General features: G+C 41.2%; 1 protein-coding gene across 13 annotated transcripts in view; it reads left to right on the forward strand.

Annotated features, from left to right (window-relative positions):
- The window catches only part of phldb1b (pleckstrin homology-like domain, family B, member 1b), an 86,233-nt gene that overhangs the window by 18,920 nt on the left and 47,641 nt on the right, over positions 1-19,672 (forward strand). For 12 of the 13 annotated variants that reach the window (XM_028419958.1, XM_028419965.1, XM_028419968.1 and 9 more), the window contains exons 4-5: positions 214-384; positions 15,932-16,057. In XM_028419958.1, the coding sequence (XP_028275759.1) occupies positions 214-384; positions 15,932-16,057 (297 nt within the window). Of the gene's footprint in view, positions 1-213; positions 385-2,677; positions 3,089-15,931; positions 16,058-19,672 lie in introns of those variants that run through there. The other variant, XM_028419970.1, reaches the window with a different exon arrangement.

The raw sequence follows: 19,672 nt of genomic DNA on the forward strand, positions 1-19,672 counted from the left end.
AGAATCATCAGGTTTTTGATCATGTGGAGATGGGCCTTTAAGTTTTTAAAAACCCTGCTTCTGCACCATTACCTTTATAACTTCTAAAAAAACAGATCAATTTTACAACTTGTACAATGCTATAATACTATGTGTCTTACTAATTTGAGCATCATATGTGTATATTGTTAGATAGACTGCTTCTGATTAAAGTCTGAGCCTCCCCTCTTTCAGGCAGGACCACTCTGGGCCATGGTCCCATGGACATCAGTATTCAGGGCCCAGGGGTGGCATCGCAGCACTGCTACATAGCGAACAGGTCGGGAGTGATCACATTGCACCCTTGTGGGAACCTCTGCGCCATCGATGGGCTCCAGGTCAAACAGCCCACCCGCTTGTCACAAGGTAGGATGCTCTGTCACATAATTCTCTGCTGTTTGGGATGGTTTGTCTACAGACGTGTGTTGTGTTGTCAGCAGTGTTGAACGTGGATTTTCATTTTGTAATCAGAACAAATCAGTGATCAGAAATGACAGGATTCAGGGTTTCAGCTATAATTTCTCCTGCCTACTGGCCATTATAATTCCAGTTATTGAAACCTAAAGATCCATTCATCAGCTCCTTGCGTAGCCGAATAAATGCTGTGTAGGAGCCAGCAGGTCTATTCAATAACATGCACACACTGCGCTTTTAAACAGTCATTGACTGGAGAGGTTCCAGTATTAATGAGTTAACATAGTGAGCTTTGCTGTGTTCAGGCATGCTGCAGGAAACTGCAGGAGAATTGATTTTCAATGTAAAAACTGGAGTCTGTGGAGCATGTTCCATTACCCCCTGGCATTTCAAAAGTCATAGACCACATGTGATCCTGCACATGTATGGAAGCAAAGACAACACCATGAACACATGTGGTACACTGAGTGATCACAGTCTGATGCAGATGCAGTATGATGGTGATGGGATCTGTCTGGTATGCAGCCCTTCTTTGTCATTGACGCTGACAAACAGGTGTAGATCTGACTGTAATGCTCAACTTCTACTTAACCAAATTATAGGAAGTGAAACACCATGTAGCTGTTATAATTTAGTCATGGAAATCCATATGTTCTTATCAGAGAGAGAGAGCACACACACTCATCATTACTCACAGGATGTGAGCTTCCCTCTGTGTAATCACACACTGTAGTGTTACTTCTCAAAGAGTGTCCACCTCTGCTAACAGACATGCTAATAGTGTAAACAGTACTTTCTGCAGGATCTAGTATCCTGTGTGGTGTATGTACATGTAGAAGAACACGTGTGTCATCTGTCAGTGTGTCCCTCTTACTGTTGGTATGTGGACCTGGCAGGGTAACCTGAGTGGGAACATGGGGCTATTTATACTGCCCTCTGTATACCCCAGACAGAAGGGACTTTAGTGGCAGAGGGGGTTTCAGGTTGAAGAGTGAGGGTAAACTGGAGTTCACTGCCAGGGTCCTGGAGAGGGATGACCCACGTAGTCATGAAAGGGATAGTTCAGGTCCCTTCCTTTAACATGCAGATGTAATTTTACAGCAGGAAGCAGTTCAGACGTACCACTCCTATGTGCCTAATATGACTAACACATTACAAAACCCAAATTCCCCACGAGACAAGTGAAGCTTTGGTTGCCTCATAGCAAGCCATGACTTGATGCTCGTGTTTGTTATAGGTAGTCTTCGTCTGCTCTTGAGATGTGTTTCCCTTGTTCAGTTTATAGAATCAAGCAGCAGCAAGCTGCTATTGTGACAAAATGAAAATGTGCTTAACAAGGGTTTTGGTGTAATCCCCTTGGATTTATAATATGAGACGAGCTGGTGGAGGGAAATCCCAACAATGAAAGGGCATGTACAAACTAAGCCAGTTTGTTCAAAGGAGGATGAGCCTGTGCTTTAATAAAGGGATAAAGGCTTGTTAGTTTGATTCAGTGGGCCAGGAGAAATACAGGGTCAACTACTGTCTATTGACATGCAAAAAGACAGAGTCACACATTCTTTCTGCTTTATTTACCATTTTTGCACATCACCTTTTGACTGACAAGTGGGCATTCTCAGCCTGTGAGGATCAGGTCACAGTGAGAGTAAAGGCCATTTTGGGCATGGAGTCGGATTCCTTTGATGTATTTCTCAACAGTTTTTTACTATATTGGTAACTGATGATATACTGTATGCGAAGTAAGTGATCTGAATACTCCTGAGCTGTTCCCTTCCTCAGCACTGTTACACTTCTTGTTTCTGTTTAATGTTAGTAAGTCCAATAGCACAATAAAGTTTACTCTGACGCCACACTGTCACAGACTGACTGCCCTTCCAGAGAACTCTTAGGTGAGTTCTCTCTTTAATGTGCACTTTTATGGCTCATAATAAATGACTTCAATACTGAAGGCTTAACCTTTGTTCTTTTATATAATGATCAAGGTAAGATATAAGACAGTCGACATGACGCCCAGGTTCTCTGTCCCTTTGGCTCCCATGTTATCAAATCAATACATGACCATAATCAATCGTTCTGAAGATGTTATTGATCAGTTCAGTAATATTGTGGATTATGATATAGGCCCCATTGGTGTGAGCCCCCTCCTCCCGGTCTTCCAGTCCCTCCCCTGTGTCCTCTCATTCCACGGCTCTGACACAGGACCCCACCTTCCTCTCTCTGCTCCTCCTCTCCGCTGCCTGACAGCCCGGACTCTGAGCGGAGGGAGATGACTGAGCCAGCTGTTTCTCAGGAGCCCCAGCAGCAGGGGAGACAGCGTCTTCTGGACTAAGCTGCTAGTGGGGGAAGGAGACAATGGACTGAGACTACAATGACTGTAAAGTCCCGCACTGGTTTGAATGAGCCGGGATACACCATCAGTGGATGAACTGGTGTTTTAACAAGCGGCCGGGCAGACAGCTTCCATTCAACTTTCAAATATCTGCAGAATATATTAGTCTCTGGGCTTTTGACATTATCATAACAAAAGCGCGTCCCGGACAAAAAGCCCATAAACGCTGCTGTTGTTCCTCCATAAGACAGAAACACGTGGTTTAATTTAAAGGAGCAGCCGCGATGGAAACAGCGGGGGAGAGCACTTTCATTCATTGCTGCTAAAGTAAGTTTGCATTGTTTCTGCTTTGTGCTAGTTTGGAGTTTTTGTTTGTTTTTGTTGTGAGCTGAGTAACAGAGTAACAGAGGTCCTGTTGTTGACTAGCTCCTCAGTCTAGTTAGCATAGCATGGACACAGGTAGATAATGAGACAATATGGTCCTACGCAACTTTTAAGCCAAAAGAATTCCGTATAAAATCTAAAGAAAACTGGCATTGCACTGGTAAATGCGACTTTCCATGACCAACAGGCTCCGTTCAATGCGGCATATGCACCAGCTGGATGTGATTCCAATTTGCTTTTATCATGTGTTTGGGTGTTTCAACCTGCAGGGGGGACGCTAAAGCAGTGCTATGGTTTCACTTACACACAGAGCTGCTGGCTCACCTTTAATGCCGGATTTTTCCAGATACCTTTATGACTTGTGTATGATTAGATGTTTTGAAGGCAGTTTGGTCTGTGTCTCCACACACGCCACCTGCTCTAAGGTTGCTGTCCCCAGTGCTGAGTTCTTCTCCCTACCTCCACGTGAGTTCTGTTTATAGGCTACAAACATACAAGTCTGCCAGGTCTGCAGATACCCCCCATCCAGCCTGGCATGAGCAGCCCTCACTGTGTTTGTCTACTGTTACACTGCTATTCCTGGTTGCCAATGTGACCATGTGAGGAGCCAGAAAGAATCCCCACTCCTGAGGCTGCTGGGAGAGTGGTGTGGACTCCCAGCTGGCTCCCAGTACAGGTCAGACATGTGTGGGGCTGGTAGCAGCTGGTGTGCTAGGTCAGAGTGTGTGTAGTTGTTGACACAGTCTTTAAGGGTACATCCTCTGGCTGCACCCGAGTCAAGGCAGTGTCTAAACGAGAATGTAGATAAATACTAAACGTTCAGCACCAACAGCTCGAGTGGATCAGGGCTGCTTTCACACGCACTGAATTCCACAGTTTCAGTACACAGCCTGGTATGATCAGTGTAGTTTGAGCTGCTTCAACTCCATGGTACATTGATTTCTGCGTACACCTGGTGACTAATAACTATGTTTTCAGAGCAAATTGCAAAAAATGATGGTATAGATATTGTGTCATATCATATGGTTGAGCTGCTGGCCTCTGTTGGGTATGGGTGCACTTGTTGACACGTATTTGCTGATCTGTAAACTTTCACTGAACATAATGGGAAATAAATTGCTTAATAATCTATACACAGTGTCATCACCGTCACATAGTAGCAGGTATATTGATTTTAAATTAAAATTTTACAATGTAGAACTATTAACAATCTTTGTCCTAACAATTCTGCCACTTGGAGCCACTGCCCACCTTTCACCACTTGTAGATCCCTTGGTTTGCTGCAGCTGATTGATTCTAATGCTTGTGGCCATCTGCCTCTGGGAGCATGTTTAACAGCAGGGGTTTGGCTGTGGTTGTTCTGACATAAAGGAGGAGAAGAGGGTGGGCATGGGGAAGCAGATAACATCTGTTCAGACAAGCTGTAACTAGCCTCGGACACATTATTGTGATGAGCATTCACTATAGACTGCAGCTGCCAGGCTGCAGGATAAAGCATCAGGTCTGTGGATGCTGTGAACAGCAGGATCTAATTATAACAAAGTCTTTTAAATGGCTACTACCATAAGTTTACATGTAGTGTTAAGCTCACAGCCACAGGAACATAGTCTGTGTGAGTCTGGTGTAAACTACTAGCTACTACCTCACTATTTTTTCGGGTGATTTTGTTGTGGTTAACGTTTGCCCAATTTTGTTTAGTCATATGATCACAGTTTGTTGAAGGCCTTGCTTAGGACACAACCTCCTATATAGTGTGTGTGTGAAGTGGTTAGTCCCACATGATAGGAATGCACGTTTTGGGCTCTGCAGCCCATCTCCTCCTCTGTGTACTCCTATCAGACCAGCTCCATATCTTTCTCTGGTATGTGCGTCTGTCGGATGGCCCCTAGCTTGGCAAGGGCCAGTCATTGATTAACTGGTGGGTTTGACTCCTTGGCCTTTGCTGAGGCTGTAAACCATCTGCTTTCCATAGCAACTGTCAGCCATAGTTAAGGGCATCCCTTTGTCTGCAGCTTCTCCAGACGCTGTAGTGACATCCCATGCAGGAGTTTACGAGAGAAATAACAATTAGCATTCTTCATAATGCCAAATAAGAAGTCTGCAAGGTACAAAAGAGTGTAACTGCATAAATATATAACTTTACAGTTTTATGATTCTCTGATTATTCACTCACACTCAGGGCTTACAGCTGCTGGTGCTTTCCAAGTGGGGCACTTTAAAGTTGAAGTAACTGCACCTTTTCGATTTGCTGTAAGTTGCTGTAGAAGCAGGCTGTGTATTAACTTTGGAACTCTGGAAAGTGTAAGCTCGTTTTAGTTGATAAGTTAAGAAATCAGAGACAGGTAGTTAACATTAGTGGCTGCTGTTCTACCATGTGTCATGTTGACTGATCATATTAGTGGTGATAGTGGTGGTGTAGTTTATTTAAGAGGGGCCGTGTATAGAACAAGTCCTCCAGCAGAGTTAGCTATACAGCAAATTTACATCTGTGGTCCCTGGGCAGGAAGCCAAGAACAACCAACTAAATGGACAATACATACATTAGTATTGCTACTACCACTATTTACACACTAAAAAGCAATTACATAACGCTAACATATCACAACATATACATGTAATATGTACATGTACAAAATATATGTAACAACACTGGAAACGTTATCACACTTGGACATTATAGACAATGACACAGGGACAATACACACACACAGGGACGTTTAATACACATATGACATCACTTAAAACAGCACATAAAAAATGATAGATTGATGATAACATCTTTAATTAGCCTTCAGTCATGTCTTCAAGGATATTTTAAACCAGCTTGAAGTTATTAAGATAGTCACACCTGCCTGGGTCGAACTTGTAGAGCAGTGGGGTAGATTTGAAAGGATCATAAAATGTAAGAACAGTTTAGCAACAGGTAGTGGCGATAATATGCCTTAAATTAGCTAACCTGCTTTTACCAGCCTCTCTCTTAACTTGATGCCCACAACCCGCCCCATGACACAGACAAAGATATCGTTTGCCTTAGAGTTCTTAAACTGGCTTAAGATTTTAATGACATATGATGTCAAACAATGGAAGATCATCATTTGATAATGTAATGGCCTTCTCTCTTGAACCAAAGCCTAGTGCTAGATCTTGATCTGAATCAATAAAATACTTATTGAACACAGAAGAAGGTTCCCTGCACTTGTAATCCCTTGTAAACCCTTTATCCCTTTTACTTCTTTAAGGCTCTGTTAATGTTGCCAGATTTTCTGCAGTTTCCTTTCAAATCATTTATAATAATAAAAATTGCTTTAGCCATTCTCAGTTCATTTACAGTGGTTTTGGTGTTCCCAAACAACTTATATTGACTAACTTGATGTCTGGTTGCAGTCTCTGCTTAACTCAACGTTAACTCAACGTTAAGCAGAGACTGCAACCAGATTAAAAACTGAACTGTGGGTGGTCTTACCAGAGAATCTAGGATGGTATCATGGAACTCATGAGGTTTCAAATATAAAATTAGTCAAGTGGCTTTGTTTTTGCTATCACAAATGGGCATTTCAATTGTTCTAAATAGCATTGTATACTATAATCTGTACTGTTTTATGCTACTACAGTTTTACAGCATTCCTTTCATCTTGATTGGACATGGACACATCCAATGAGCAGCAGAGTGCCTATAGACATATGAATCTGAGGACTCTAGCTGACATCAGGGGAGGATCCCCTATCACAATCAGACCTTAGCTTTTTTTATTTAGCTCCTTCAGCTCACTCCTGTTCCTTCAGCCCCTGGCATTACATGGTACACTCTTGGTAAAATCACATGCAGTCAGGTAGACGTGATGACTGCTAATAATTATTATACTTGGTGTTCATCTTGCTTCAAAAGCAAGTTGTTTTAATATTTTATTTAAGTCTGCATGTTGTTATTGGGATTATAGTAATCCTGTGAACATGAGATGTTTTCACAGCTTCTGACAGACGGTGAGTAACAGTAGCCACAAGCTTGATTGACCATCATGTGCAACGGCATTTCTTTGTCATGTGTCTCTATGAGCTCACTGTGGTAGAATGTGAAGCGTTCTTGCTCTGACCACCTCTGGTTCTTCCGATCTAATCTTCTGGGGAATGTACTTCAGGCTGCGCTGACACACTGGAAAGATTTAATGTGGTCATACCAGTGCAAAGGAAAGGGAAAAAGCACTCTCATGAGATGTTATTAGAGAAATGATGGAATATTTGGGCCACAGATAAATTGCAGTGCAGGGCTGCTAACTATTTCTCCATTTAATGCCACAATACCCTTGAGGCATGATGTGGCATTAGCACTGAGTGGCCTGAGTGGTCCCAAACACATACTCACAAGGGTTTACAGTGATAACTCTTGTCAGCTCTGTTAAGTCTGTACCTTGTATGAAAGGTTTCAGATTTTTTTGGTGGAAGGGGATTATTATTTTTTATGTTGAAAAATCCTACAAATTAAAATAATTTCAAGGCTTTAATTTCCAATTACAGAAGAATCATACTAGGCTCAAAAGCTTTATGATGCTTCAGATCTACACTGATTGGTAAGGATTTTGGTATTATTTTAATTCTGAAATTCAATTAATAATGTTAAGAGAGGTTAGTATAATAACCCAGAAGCTTTCATGCCCCTGTGTGTGCATTATGACACAGCATAAAGGAGCAGCTTGTCTTTGTGTGTCCTTGTGGGAAGGTGGTGATGATCTTTACAGTGTGTGTCCTTACTCCTGATGATTGCCTGACATAGCGAATGATATGGAACACATTGTTTGACGCAGCACTTTTAAATTGGACTTTTTGCTTGTATCCTTAGTAAGGGTGGTATCCTGGAGGGCAGGGAGTGTGCCTGAAAGATGCTGCTCTTGCAGTAATACTAAGAGTGCACTCACAGTAATGAAGCTGGTGATTAGATGAGTTGCTCCTGGAGTGTTGAAGGAGAAATTGTTCTTTCGCACTGGTCAAGGAATCAATCTAGCTGATTACTTTCTGGGTTTTCACACTCCCATGTGCACACACCTCCTCATACTTCTTTTTTAACACACATGGTAACTCCATGTGTTGTGTCATATTTTCCAGTTGGAAAGTACTTCAGGCTCAGCCTTTGATTAAGCCATCTCAGTTTCTACCGCAGCTTGTTTTGCTGAGCTCAGGCTTGGAGAGAAGTAAGCCTGAGATGTGAACCACTGGTTGTTGGAAGAGTCCTGACATACTTATCCTGAGTCAGAGGGTTCTTATAAAGGAGACATTAATGGAGAGAACGAGCTATAGATAAGTAATGGCAACATAGTGAGGATGCTGGATGCTACATGTGTGCTTGATTTATTACTGCTACAGGTAAAACCATGAAGGATCAAACCACTGCTGATGTACAGTAGGTGATTGGCTAATGGAAATGAATGAATTTCCTATGCTTAAATAGACTCCAGAACATTGCTTTTTTATAGACATTTCTAAGTGACCCCAAACTTTTGAATGGTAGAGTATATGTCAAAAACAATTACAGGGGCCTATGTGTTGAGCAACATGTAGACGTGCCAGAAAAAGAAAAACTCATTCCAACATTAAGCAAATGCTGTCTAAATAAAGGATTTACAGTAGTGGTTTGAGGAGTGGTTCATTTCTCCGCATGGTTGGTGCTTGGCATCTCTCTGGTCTCATTAACCGTCCCACCCAGTGTTCTGTTTAATACGAAGAAGGCATGTCTGCAGCATATCTGTTCAGATAAGGTGGGAAAACCCAGAATCCAGAAGCACAGCCTTCAGCTGTGGATAAGCTGTTGGCCTGATTGCTCCTTATAAAATATTTTACTTGGTGATTTTAGATGCTGTTAACATTTGAAGCGGCACACCATATGTTATTCCTGGTTTATTGATTTTGCACCAACTGCTTCAGTTAAATTACCTTTCGCTCCTGTAATTGCAAAATGAAGCACAGCAGTTTCTCTGTGTCAACACTGTGTGGTTGCTCGAGAATGAATATCTGCATGATTTATGAGCCTAACCCTCCTCACCTTCTCCCCATTGAGTATGATACATGGACTGTTTAGAGCATCTCTGTATCCTGTCCCGTTCTAGGGACACGAATAAATGTTTCATGTCTCCCTGGTCCATAAATCTACACTTATTTTGTAGCTATCTGTCTAATGATAGGCTCCCTGATGTGTCTTCTCGCAGCAGGAGGATCCATCATGACAAGTAGCTGCATGGCATTGTAATGGAATTGATGTTAAGTGCTAATTGGCATCTTGAGACTAGCAGCAATGGACCTCATAGATATTGACTCATTGAAAGCTTGTAGTAGATGGATTGATCAAGAAAATATCACACTGTTTGATTCAATCATAAATCAGGACTGTTTTGAAAATGTCATGATGTGTGGTATATTATTCTTAATGAATTATTTTGGACTCAAGTGTTTTCAGTTCTTATTTACAGTAAAGAAAACTGTCCCGTTGGGATCTAATTGAGTTCCCTTTTACTAGTTTTTATTTTACTGAATGACTTAGTTCATGAAACAACTCTAGCTAAAATACATTTTTATGCTGATGACACAATAATTTATATGGCTGCATTGTCAATGTGCAGAACCATACAACTCTTACAGGATATTTTCATATCGCTGCAGCTTTCAGTGTTAAAATTAGGGATGCACCGAAATGAAAATTCTTGGCCGAAACCAAAAACCGAAAATGAGGAATCCAAGGCCGAAAACCAAAAACTGAAACACCGAAACAAAACTTATTATGCCAATTATTAGTACCATTGCATTTATGGCTATAACTGTGTACTAACCTCACTAAAATCATGGCATTGCAAATGCACAACTTTTGAACAACAGTTTATGCGTAATTTTAATGGGAGTCTATGGAGTAACCTTTAAAACCATCTTCAACTTTGACATGTAACTAGTTCCACATGCTTTCAGTTACAGAAACCATTCAAGCATCATTCTGTTCAGCTCTTCAAGGCTATTAAAATTGTATTCAGATTTGTTCAATGTTTCGTTTTCAAAATATTAATAAATATTCAAAAGCCTTTTAACAGTGAAGTCTATGAGAGAGCCCTTCAACGAGGGTCATCTGCCAAATGAGTTTAGTCTTAAAACGCTCATTAGATGCTGCTCTATCAAACTTGTATTCAGAATTTTCTAATTCCGAATCATTTGCGCACGCCAGGCTCTCAAAGTTAGACTGGTTTTTGAGGTCTCCTCTGAGTTTAACATTAGTGTGTATTGCGTGGAATGATCAAAGGCAGAGTGGATGATGTCATCAGAGTGGAGAGAGGCTGAGGAGATGCCTAAAAAATTTCTCTAACCTGCGCTCAGGCCTGACCCTTCCATCTAACTGGGATAATTTTTATATCAGTTCGAAGGAACACTCGTTAGCTTTCTGACGGTGTCACTCTTAAAACTGAACACCAAACAGTTTTGCCTTTATAGCCAGCTGTTCGGGGAGAGTGCCGGTCATTCTTCCATTAAGACATAATGTAAAACCAAAAACAGAGCAGCCATATTTTCTAACTCGCCGCCATCTCCACATCTGACGGTGTCCTTATTTTTTGTCTGAAGGCTTCGGTTTGGACAAAAAGAGAAGTTGTTCGGAGGGTGTCTTAAATAGGGCTTAATTAGGCAGGCAGGGCTGTGACCATGGTGACAGGCTGACACACTAGAAGCATACAAAGCAGCCATATTTGTAGTCTTTATCAGACTTTAAGCATTATATAGTTATATTGATCATCTTTCAGCTGTATACTACATTTCCACATTTAAATCACACAGCCTGAGCTTCTTATAGTCCCATGGTATTATTCCAGCCTCAGACCTTTTATATGGTGTATCCACAGGCTATTCTTAAAGGTCATGACTTCATACTGTTCTTGTCTTCAGCTGTTTCTTTTTATATCTTCCTAATATTCAAAGATTTTCTACTTTTCAAAATAAGAGCTTTATCTTTTTAAATTCTTAACCATGTTTCAGCAAATTAATTCAGATTGCAGATTCTCCAGCAATTCAGAGCAATCCTTCACTTGCATTTTCTTCAGGAAATGCTTTTCTAGTCTTTTCTTGTGTTGTGTTCTGTATTTGAAACTGCTGGCTGCTGCCATGGCCACAATGTAAGATCGGTGTAGTGTCCACCCTGATATTTTCAGGGACAGTAAGGTACAATGGTGTCAAATAGGATATGCCTGCTGCTGTGTTCAAATAAGCATGTGTTCTGTGCGTATAAACCATGTGTTGTTTCTGTTTTGCTGACTCATCACATGTTGATCCCTTGTGGCTTCCTCTACTGTCAGTGACCACACATGCGCACACACACAGGAAACTGATGGCGCTGAGGTGCAGGGTCAGACTCCCTTGGGAGCAGTGGAATCAGTCGGTCAGTCAGTCAGTCAGTCAGTCAGTCAGCCAGTGAGTGTCAGCTGCCAGCAGTTTGTGCTGAGAGAACGGGGAGAGGAGGAGAAATATCTTCCCTCATCCATCAGCCTCCAGCAGCCTCTGCAGCACTGACGGCTGGATGTAGAAGCACCACACCAGAGCTGCTGCACTGGGTGTAATTTAACCACAGCTATAGTGCATGGCTGTTGTTCTTCTGGAGTGTTATACAAAAAAAGTTGGGAGTGTATTGATTTGGTTGAATTTTAGCTTTGGCTTGACGTATGCTCAAAAACCATGACAAAACACATGCACATGTACACATGTGCAATCTGGCTGATACTGTGTTGTGGCACTGATACCAATATTCTATTTATTAAAAACCATACAGTTAGGCCCAGAAATATTTGGACAGTGACACAACTTTTGTTATTTTAGCTGTTAACAAAAAAATATTCAGATACAGTTTGGATGTGAATACTCTCAAACTACAGATGAGAGTCTGCACTTTAAATCCATATTGATTACATAATCAATATGGATTTAAAGTGCAGACTCTCAGCTGTAGTTTGAGAGTGTTCACATCCAAATTGGAGCAAGGGTTTAGGAATTACAGTTCTTTATTACGTGGCTGCCTCTTTTTCAAGGGACCAAAAGTAATTGGACAATTGGCTCAGAAAGCTGCAAAAAAATAACAAGGCTGCATGGGCTCTTCCCTTGTTAACCTGTCATCAATTAAGCAAGTAAAAGGTCTGGAGTTGATTCCAGGTGCATTTGGATGCTGTTGCTGTGAACACACAACTCAGCCTCAAGGATAGAAAGGCCAGAATTGACTTTGCCAAAAAAAACACCTGAAGAAGCCAGCCCAGTTCTGGAACAGCATTCTTTGGACAGCCAGAAGTCCCAGAATACATTTTGCACCACGTTCATGAAGTGCTGTTATTGCAGGTTTACTTTTGAAGATGTATAATCACTGTTTTCTAAACCACTCTGATACACATTGTTTTGTTCATTGTGAGTAGAATTTTGAGTAAAAATGTCGCAGCTTGCCACTGTTTCCAAACTTTTCCACCTCACAGAGTGAGTGATGACTTTGTCATGAATGTGTCAGTTATATACTGCTTCCAGCTATGTTTTTTTGGCTTGTGTTTTCTTTAGAAGTGTTTGAATTGATCTTTACCAGGCAGCACATGTTAGTGCAAGTCAAGAGCAGAAGTGTATGCAGTGAGTCAGGGAGGAGGAGGAATAGAGCTTTGCTGGCAGAATCTAGAGGGAAACAGGAGCTAGGTGAAGGGCTCAGATGACTCCTGAAGACACAGTGGCTGAGCTGACGTGGCTCTGCAGACCGCAGTATTAACATCCTGATGGCTGCTCTTAAAAGTCCTACTCAGCATGTCTGTTTTTCCCTTTCATGACCAGACTGATGGGGCTCTCATTTTCCTGCTGATGAGACTCCAAAATATCAACAGAAACATTTGAACTGTGGAAAATGCCGACCAAAGTTATGTGGAGGAGAGTGTTATAACCACTGAAGTAACCATGCTGATGGAAAGCAGCCTCTGCACCATTCATAGACATTCTGATGGTGGAAAAATACTAACACAGAAACAGCTCTGCATTTAGGCTGCTCATAGGCATGCAGAATTTATTGTTCCAATATTAAGTGATCATTTAAGTGGCATGCACATCTGCAGGACTAATCATACTTCTCTGCCTCATCGCTCAATAGAGCAAACTTAAATTAAAAAATTAGCAAAAAAAAACAACAACAAAACGGTACAGCTTTGTATTATCAGCTGAGTATTGCAAACCACTTTGTCCTCAGGAGTAATAGTTTGTGTTATTATACCAAGATCAGTGTTTGGTCAGCTAGTTTGGCTAACCAGCAGCCAGCCTGCTGACTAAGCTAAGTTTGATTGCATGCTAATATTGCCAGCAGATTACAGTCCATAAGGCAATACATCCATAATCTTGGATGTCGGCTTATTTGCAGTACTCAGCTAACAATATAATGTATAGCAATACAATGTAGTAAGCAAAGGACGATGTCATGCTAGATAAATACCTGTATCCACTCAGAGAACACAGAGAAAACGAAGATGAGCTTTTCTAGTTGTAAATGTTTTGTTGTTTACTGACAACATCTGAACGGTAGCTAGTTTTAGTCATTTTAATTGGAATTGAATTGAATTGGATGCTGTTCTCCGTTCAATGTTTTGCTTCATTAGGCAGTGATAGTTTCATCATGGAAAACTGTTCACAGGATATTATAGGCAGGTCTCAATTGTGAAGTTACGACCTGTTCACTCTTTGTCAATGAATAGATTAGTTTTTCTCTACGGTGTATGATACAATAAGGTGTTTTCTCCCAGGCTGTAAGTGTGTGTCTGCCCATAATGAAAGGGCATCTGGCTGTTGTTGTACACCACCACAGTCTGCTGCGTGATGGAGAACTTTCCATCTTTCCCTCGTAATCTCAGGAGGACACAATGGAGTTATATTGAGAAGGCTAGGAAAGTGCAGTTGCCTATCTGTTACCACGATCATGGCACATAAAGGGGCTGAACTAGTGTTGGGTGTTAGTGTCCTTACTTTTCATACCAGATGGTGAGTGGATGTGATTGATACAGAAACCCAGTGTGTACATAGGATCAGTGCTATTGTTATACCAGCTGGTTATATTGTGTAGTATAAAACCAGTAGCTGGCTTGCTGCTTCGCAAGGTAGTTGTTGAGTTATGTTAGAGTCTAATTTTCTCTTGAGGCTGACATGTAATGGATGTTTGCACAAATACATCTGTGATATGATGATATTCACTAACATTGCTGATCTGTTATTATGGTTAGAGATGCCTTCAACCACAAACAACATTTACATTACCACATTTTTCAACTGTACATGCAAACACAGGACCTGAACAGTAGATGATAATAGTGATGCCAGCATGTATTTGAAGGCAAAATGATGGTTTGGTACATTTTCCCTAATTAATCATGAATCCAAACATTCTTTGAAATGTTAGTGCTGATTAGAAGACCCTATGACTGTCATCACTTTGTTTACTGTGGGTCTGAATATTTTATCTTCCAAATTGGATGTGTTTCCTGTAGAAGCAGGATGTCAGGGCGAGGCAGATCAGATTGTTCAACTGTGGAAACCTATGGGAGTTCATTTACTAAAAGAAGACAAGCGTCTTTGCATTTTTTTTAAATAATTGAATACTTTATTTACACTTATAATGCAGCTTCTCAGAAAAGAGGTTGAAATGTGAGTTTTTCGGTGATTCCTAAACAGCGACTTCTTTCCAACACTTACAGCAACGCTGCATCTAAGTACACGGGATCATCAGTTTTCACTTACACAGAGCAACAAGGGACTGCAAGCCCTCCTGCTGTGTTAGTGATCACAGTGTGGTCTGAGTCAGCACAGCTTGTCTGTTCTGTTGGTTTCTGTTTGAGTACGTTGCACTGCTGATGCTGTCCGAACAGCTCTGCTATTCACCTTTATTATGTATCTCCTGTTGTATTATGGCCGTCCTCTGTGTGTCTGTCCAGCCTGGATGCTGACAGAATCACACAAACATGTTTTAGGGGATTTTGCAGACTCTGACAGATTTAGTTAATAAATCTGCCAAATCAGACACATCTAGGGAGCAGCATCAGTGTCAGAGATGCTGACAGGGTAAACAAACTCATCTGTAAAGCTGGCAGCATTGTTGGACAGGAAAAAAAATTCAAGAAATCATTCCAGTCACAATAACACTGTGTAACGGTACCGAGCGGTTCAGATTTTTTTCCTGAACCGTCCCATGCCTACCATTTACACAAGTTAATTTCACTCCAGAAACTCTTAATGCTCTCTGCAACTAGAAAAAAAAATGTTCTCCTGCAATGCTGCTGTTCAATTAATGGATTAATGCACCAGTTAATGTTTATTTATTTATTTCTTAGGCACATATATAAAGACTTTGCTTTTACATTTACTACCTTATGCAACCAGAATGTTGATTTGTTTAAATAAAATATTCTGATAATGGTTGACCGATGGTTTTTTATTTAAAGACACAAAAATAAGATCGTTGTCAATATTATGGGTTAAATAAATTATATTGGCATGGATATTACCGATAGAAGATCACTTGTTTTGTGTATTTCTAATTGTCTTTTTTTAGTATGATGGTGGGGGTATCTGAGCAAGGCTGAAGCTGAATGCAACTGAATGTGATTTTCACATTATTTATGACATTTACCAACCTCTAAATAGAGTTAACCAGGATATTCATCATTCCGCTTGCTATCATTATCATTTCCTTGTATAACTGAACTGTTTTGGGAGTTTTAGGTTGAAATGACCCCATTTAAATGTTTTCAAACACATGTGCATGTTCCTTTCCAGGCTGTATGCTGTGTTTTGGTCAATCCACCTTTTTTCGCTTCAACCACCCTGAGGAAGCCTTGAAGATGAAGAGCATGATGCCCCATGGGGGAAGTGTCTCCACCATGGACTACAGACTATGTGCAGGTGTGGAACTTGTATTTATGCTCATATTGTGTGTCCTACTGTATTATTTGTCTGTTTTCATTCAGCCACACTAGCCCTTAAACTCACCCGCTCCCTTCCTTCAACAACACAAACACTGCATGTGAATAAAGACACACTGACCTTTTGTTCCATGAATAATAAGAGTAGAAGGAACATTCCCTCCTTAAGTTCCAGTTTCAGCTCTGCCTCTATGAATGAATGGGCTGCTTGTTACAGGCTGCTGGTAGAGGTGGAGCAGTGGGGCAGTGGCTTTTACAGGTGGATGTTTGCACAGCAGTAAACTCCAGGCATTTTCCCCTTTTTATAACCTTGCATGGGTGGAGGAAGTGTCGCAGCACAAAGCGGTCTGAATTTAGTGGTCATTTTAGTGATATGCAATGCTAAACAATTATCTCTAAAAATAGTTGTATCTGGTTGTATTCAGTTCTGTTTCAACTTTCAATAATAACAAATATGATGATTTCTAAGCCAGAAATGTCATATTTAAAAAAATGAATGAAACACAAGCATAGGTTGCCCGTTGTTCCAGTTTGCTGCTGTGTTATTAGAGCCTTGTTTTAAAATGCAATACTCATTGAACCCTGGAGCTTGAAAGTTGCCCAGATGGGACCTGGTGCTGGAGTTCACACTATGCATGTTTTATGAGCATCTCATTCCCGCACGTCTCCAGGCAAGTTTTTAAGCTGCATGCCTTTCTGTGTGTGTGTTTGTGTGGTGCTCCTCCTGGCAGCCTCACAACTGTAAGTGTGCCTTTTCCTGGCCAGCTATACTACCAGGGAACCGTCTTGTTATTTCCCCCTTTCAGTGCTGATGCTGCCTGCCACCAGGGGATAAGTATAGCACACAGGAACGCTGGCTGCCGTGGACTTCCGGATCCAGTAATGAAAGCCTTCCGTTGTTTAGAAATGTACTAATTATGCATTCCTGAGTTGCGTTCGGATGAAGAGTGCTTATACCACTCCCATGATAAACTAGGCATATCTAGCATGCTGCATCAGCTTGTAAAGAGGCCCTTGTTATCCGTGTATGGATTCTAGGATCAGAGCTGTCAAAGAGACCAACCCCAATTAACATGTCCACAGTAAAGTGAGAATCTGTGACGTATGCACATCAGGGCTGAATCCTAACATTGTAACGGCCAGTTCATGCAGAAAGAGTCATCAAACCTTCTATAAAATTCCTGCGACAAGTGTTTCGTCTTGAGGAGATGTGATACAGTTTATAAATTCCTTTTTTAATTTACACATTAAAGGCACCCTTGGCCCTTCACTGTAATGTTCCTCTAAAACATGACAAATGCTAGAAAGAAGTTCAAACCCTGGCCTCTTTCCTGTCTCTGGACACCAGGCCTGCTGCACTGTGTCAACAAAAGTAAAGTAGAAACCATGTATGGCATGTATGGTCTCTTTCTAGGTAAAAAGGTGGAAATCCTAATACTGCAACCTACTACTAATCTACTGCTGATGACCATTAGCATTATTGATAGATTGTCCATGATTCATCATTCATCATCATTCATCATTTTCAAGATTCAAAGTGTTTATTGTCATATGCACAGGATAGAAACTGGTTTCCCTGTACAATGAAATTCTTACTTTGCTGCTCACACTGAAGTCATAAAGGTTCAAGAAAGACAAAATAAATAATAAAATAATAAATATAAATATAAAATATAAAGATGCAAATAAGTACACAAAATATAAACTATGGAAGGAAATGGAGCTATATACATATAAATGTGCATGTGTGCTACATCAGCTGTTGTGCAAATTGAGCAGAGAATGAGCCATTGTGCAAAAACTGTCAGGAGGTAAACAACTGTACATGTGCAGTTTGGATATTAAGGTGCATAGACAAATAAATAGATGAACAATATTGCAGTTACTGTAACTGTAACTGTAACTGCAGTACAGTTTACAGTATGTAAACAGTCAGTATGTATGTGCGGGGTACAGTCCATTGATACAGACTCCTGTCAGCTGTTGAGGAGTCTGATGGCGGAGGGGAAGAAAGAGTTCCTGAGTCTGGTGGTCCTGCACTTCACACTCCTGTACCTCCGGCCTGAGGGGAGGAGAGTGAACAGACCTTGCTGGGGGTGGGTGGGGTTCTTGATGATGGAGGAAGCTCTCCTGTGGACTCCATGTGTAGTCCATGGCGGTAGAGCAGCTGTACCACACAGTGATGCAGCTGGTCAGGATGGACTCAACGACGCAGCTGTAAGAGCTGCTGAGGATCTTTGGCGACATGCCGACTTCAATTTTATGGACAAACCAGTGAAAAAAATGTCTTGTTAGCCTGTTTTCAGGCCAAACGGTACCAAACTTCCATTACAGTGGTCCCTCGCAGCACTGTTTTTTTTTAACAGCACATTGTGTTCTGATTGTCCGTAGACCATTGTCAATCAATCTCCTCCATGCCGTGTCTCCTGGACAGAATGTGTTCAGCTTGCCAAATGTACAGTGCACAGTGCTGTACTATAATAAGACTTATTTTTCTACGAAGGTTTGAACTGAGTGTTTAAAGAAGAGAGAAAAGTGTGAAAATGTTAATGTCTGTCTGAGAAAATTATGGCTAATGATTAGATTATTAATCATGATGCAGCTTGAATCAGTGAAATGAATGAAAATAAGCAGTCCCCATTTTTCACCCTGTATTTTAACTCATAAAACCAGCTGACAGCAAGCAAAGTATTCTTACTTCATGTTAATCAGTCACTAATGGATGGACTTATGTTAGCAGACAGTTGCTACCTAGTTAGCTAACTAACAAGCCAGCGCACCAGCATTATGATTGAGGGACATGATGAAAACAGTGTGCAGTGAGACCGTTCTCAGGTTTCTGTCTGGTCATGGCCCAAAATCTTGCGCATCGTTTAAAGATCATGTATTAATGGTAAGAGCTCCATCATTCGATCATTCAAGATACTACATACGTACACAAACGCACAATGACGAGTGATCATGAGAGAGTGAGACATCAGTGTTATAAAAGATCTTTGCAGCAGCATGAGGATAGATGATGTGATATCAGCCAAGATCGTTCGTGTCCGTCCCGGTAAAGTTTATTCTTAGTTTTACTGGTTCATCTTGACAACATCATCAACCTGTCATGTTTGTTCTCTGTAATGTATGATGTTTGTGTTCCTCTCTCCCTCTCTCCTTCGTCCTCTCTAATGACTCTAATGAAGTCTAATGACTTCAAGGACATAGAAAATGGTAGAGGCTTGTGTACATAATAATAAGTATAAAATGACAGTCCAGCCATCTTTCAGCTACCACCTCCTCAGTCAGTGGGCACTTCCTGTGCCTCTCTGCCTGGCCTGCAGACATCTTTGTGGCCCTAGGCTGCGTACTTAAGGTGGGCGATGTCTGAGGTTACAGTATCTTTTTTCATAGTCCATTTATACCCCTTCAGTTCCAGTCTAGTGTCTGCCATCCCTGGACCCTCCCTGCCTGGGTTTCCCCTCCTGCAAGCACTCACTCACTTTTCAGTAACAGGCCTTTCTCTCCTGGATTTTGCTGCTGTATTTGTAACTGACTGCAAAAAGCAAACATGGATTTCCACAACCACGTTGAATCTATTTTGTGTGCTTCT

This window comes from Parambassis ranga, chromosome 13 (genome assembly GCF_900634625.1).
Source record: "Parambassis ranga chromosome 13, fParRan2.1, whole genome shotgun sequence".
Lineage (NCBI taxonomy): Eukaryota > Metazoa > Chordata > Actinopteri > Ambassidae > Parambassis > Parambassis ranga.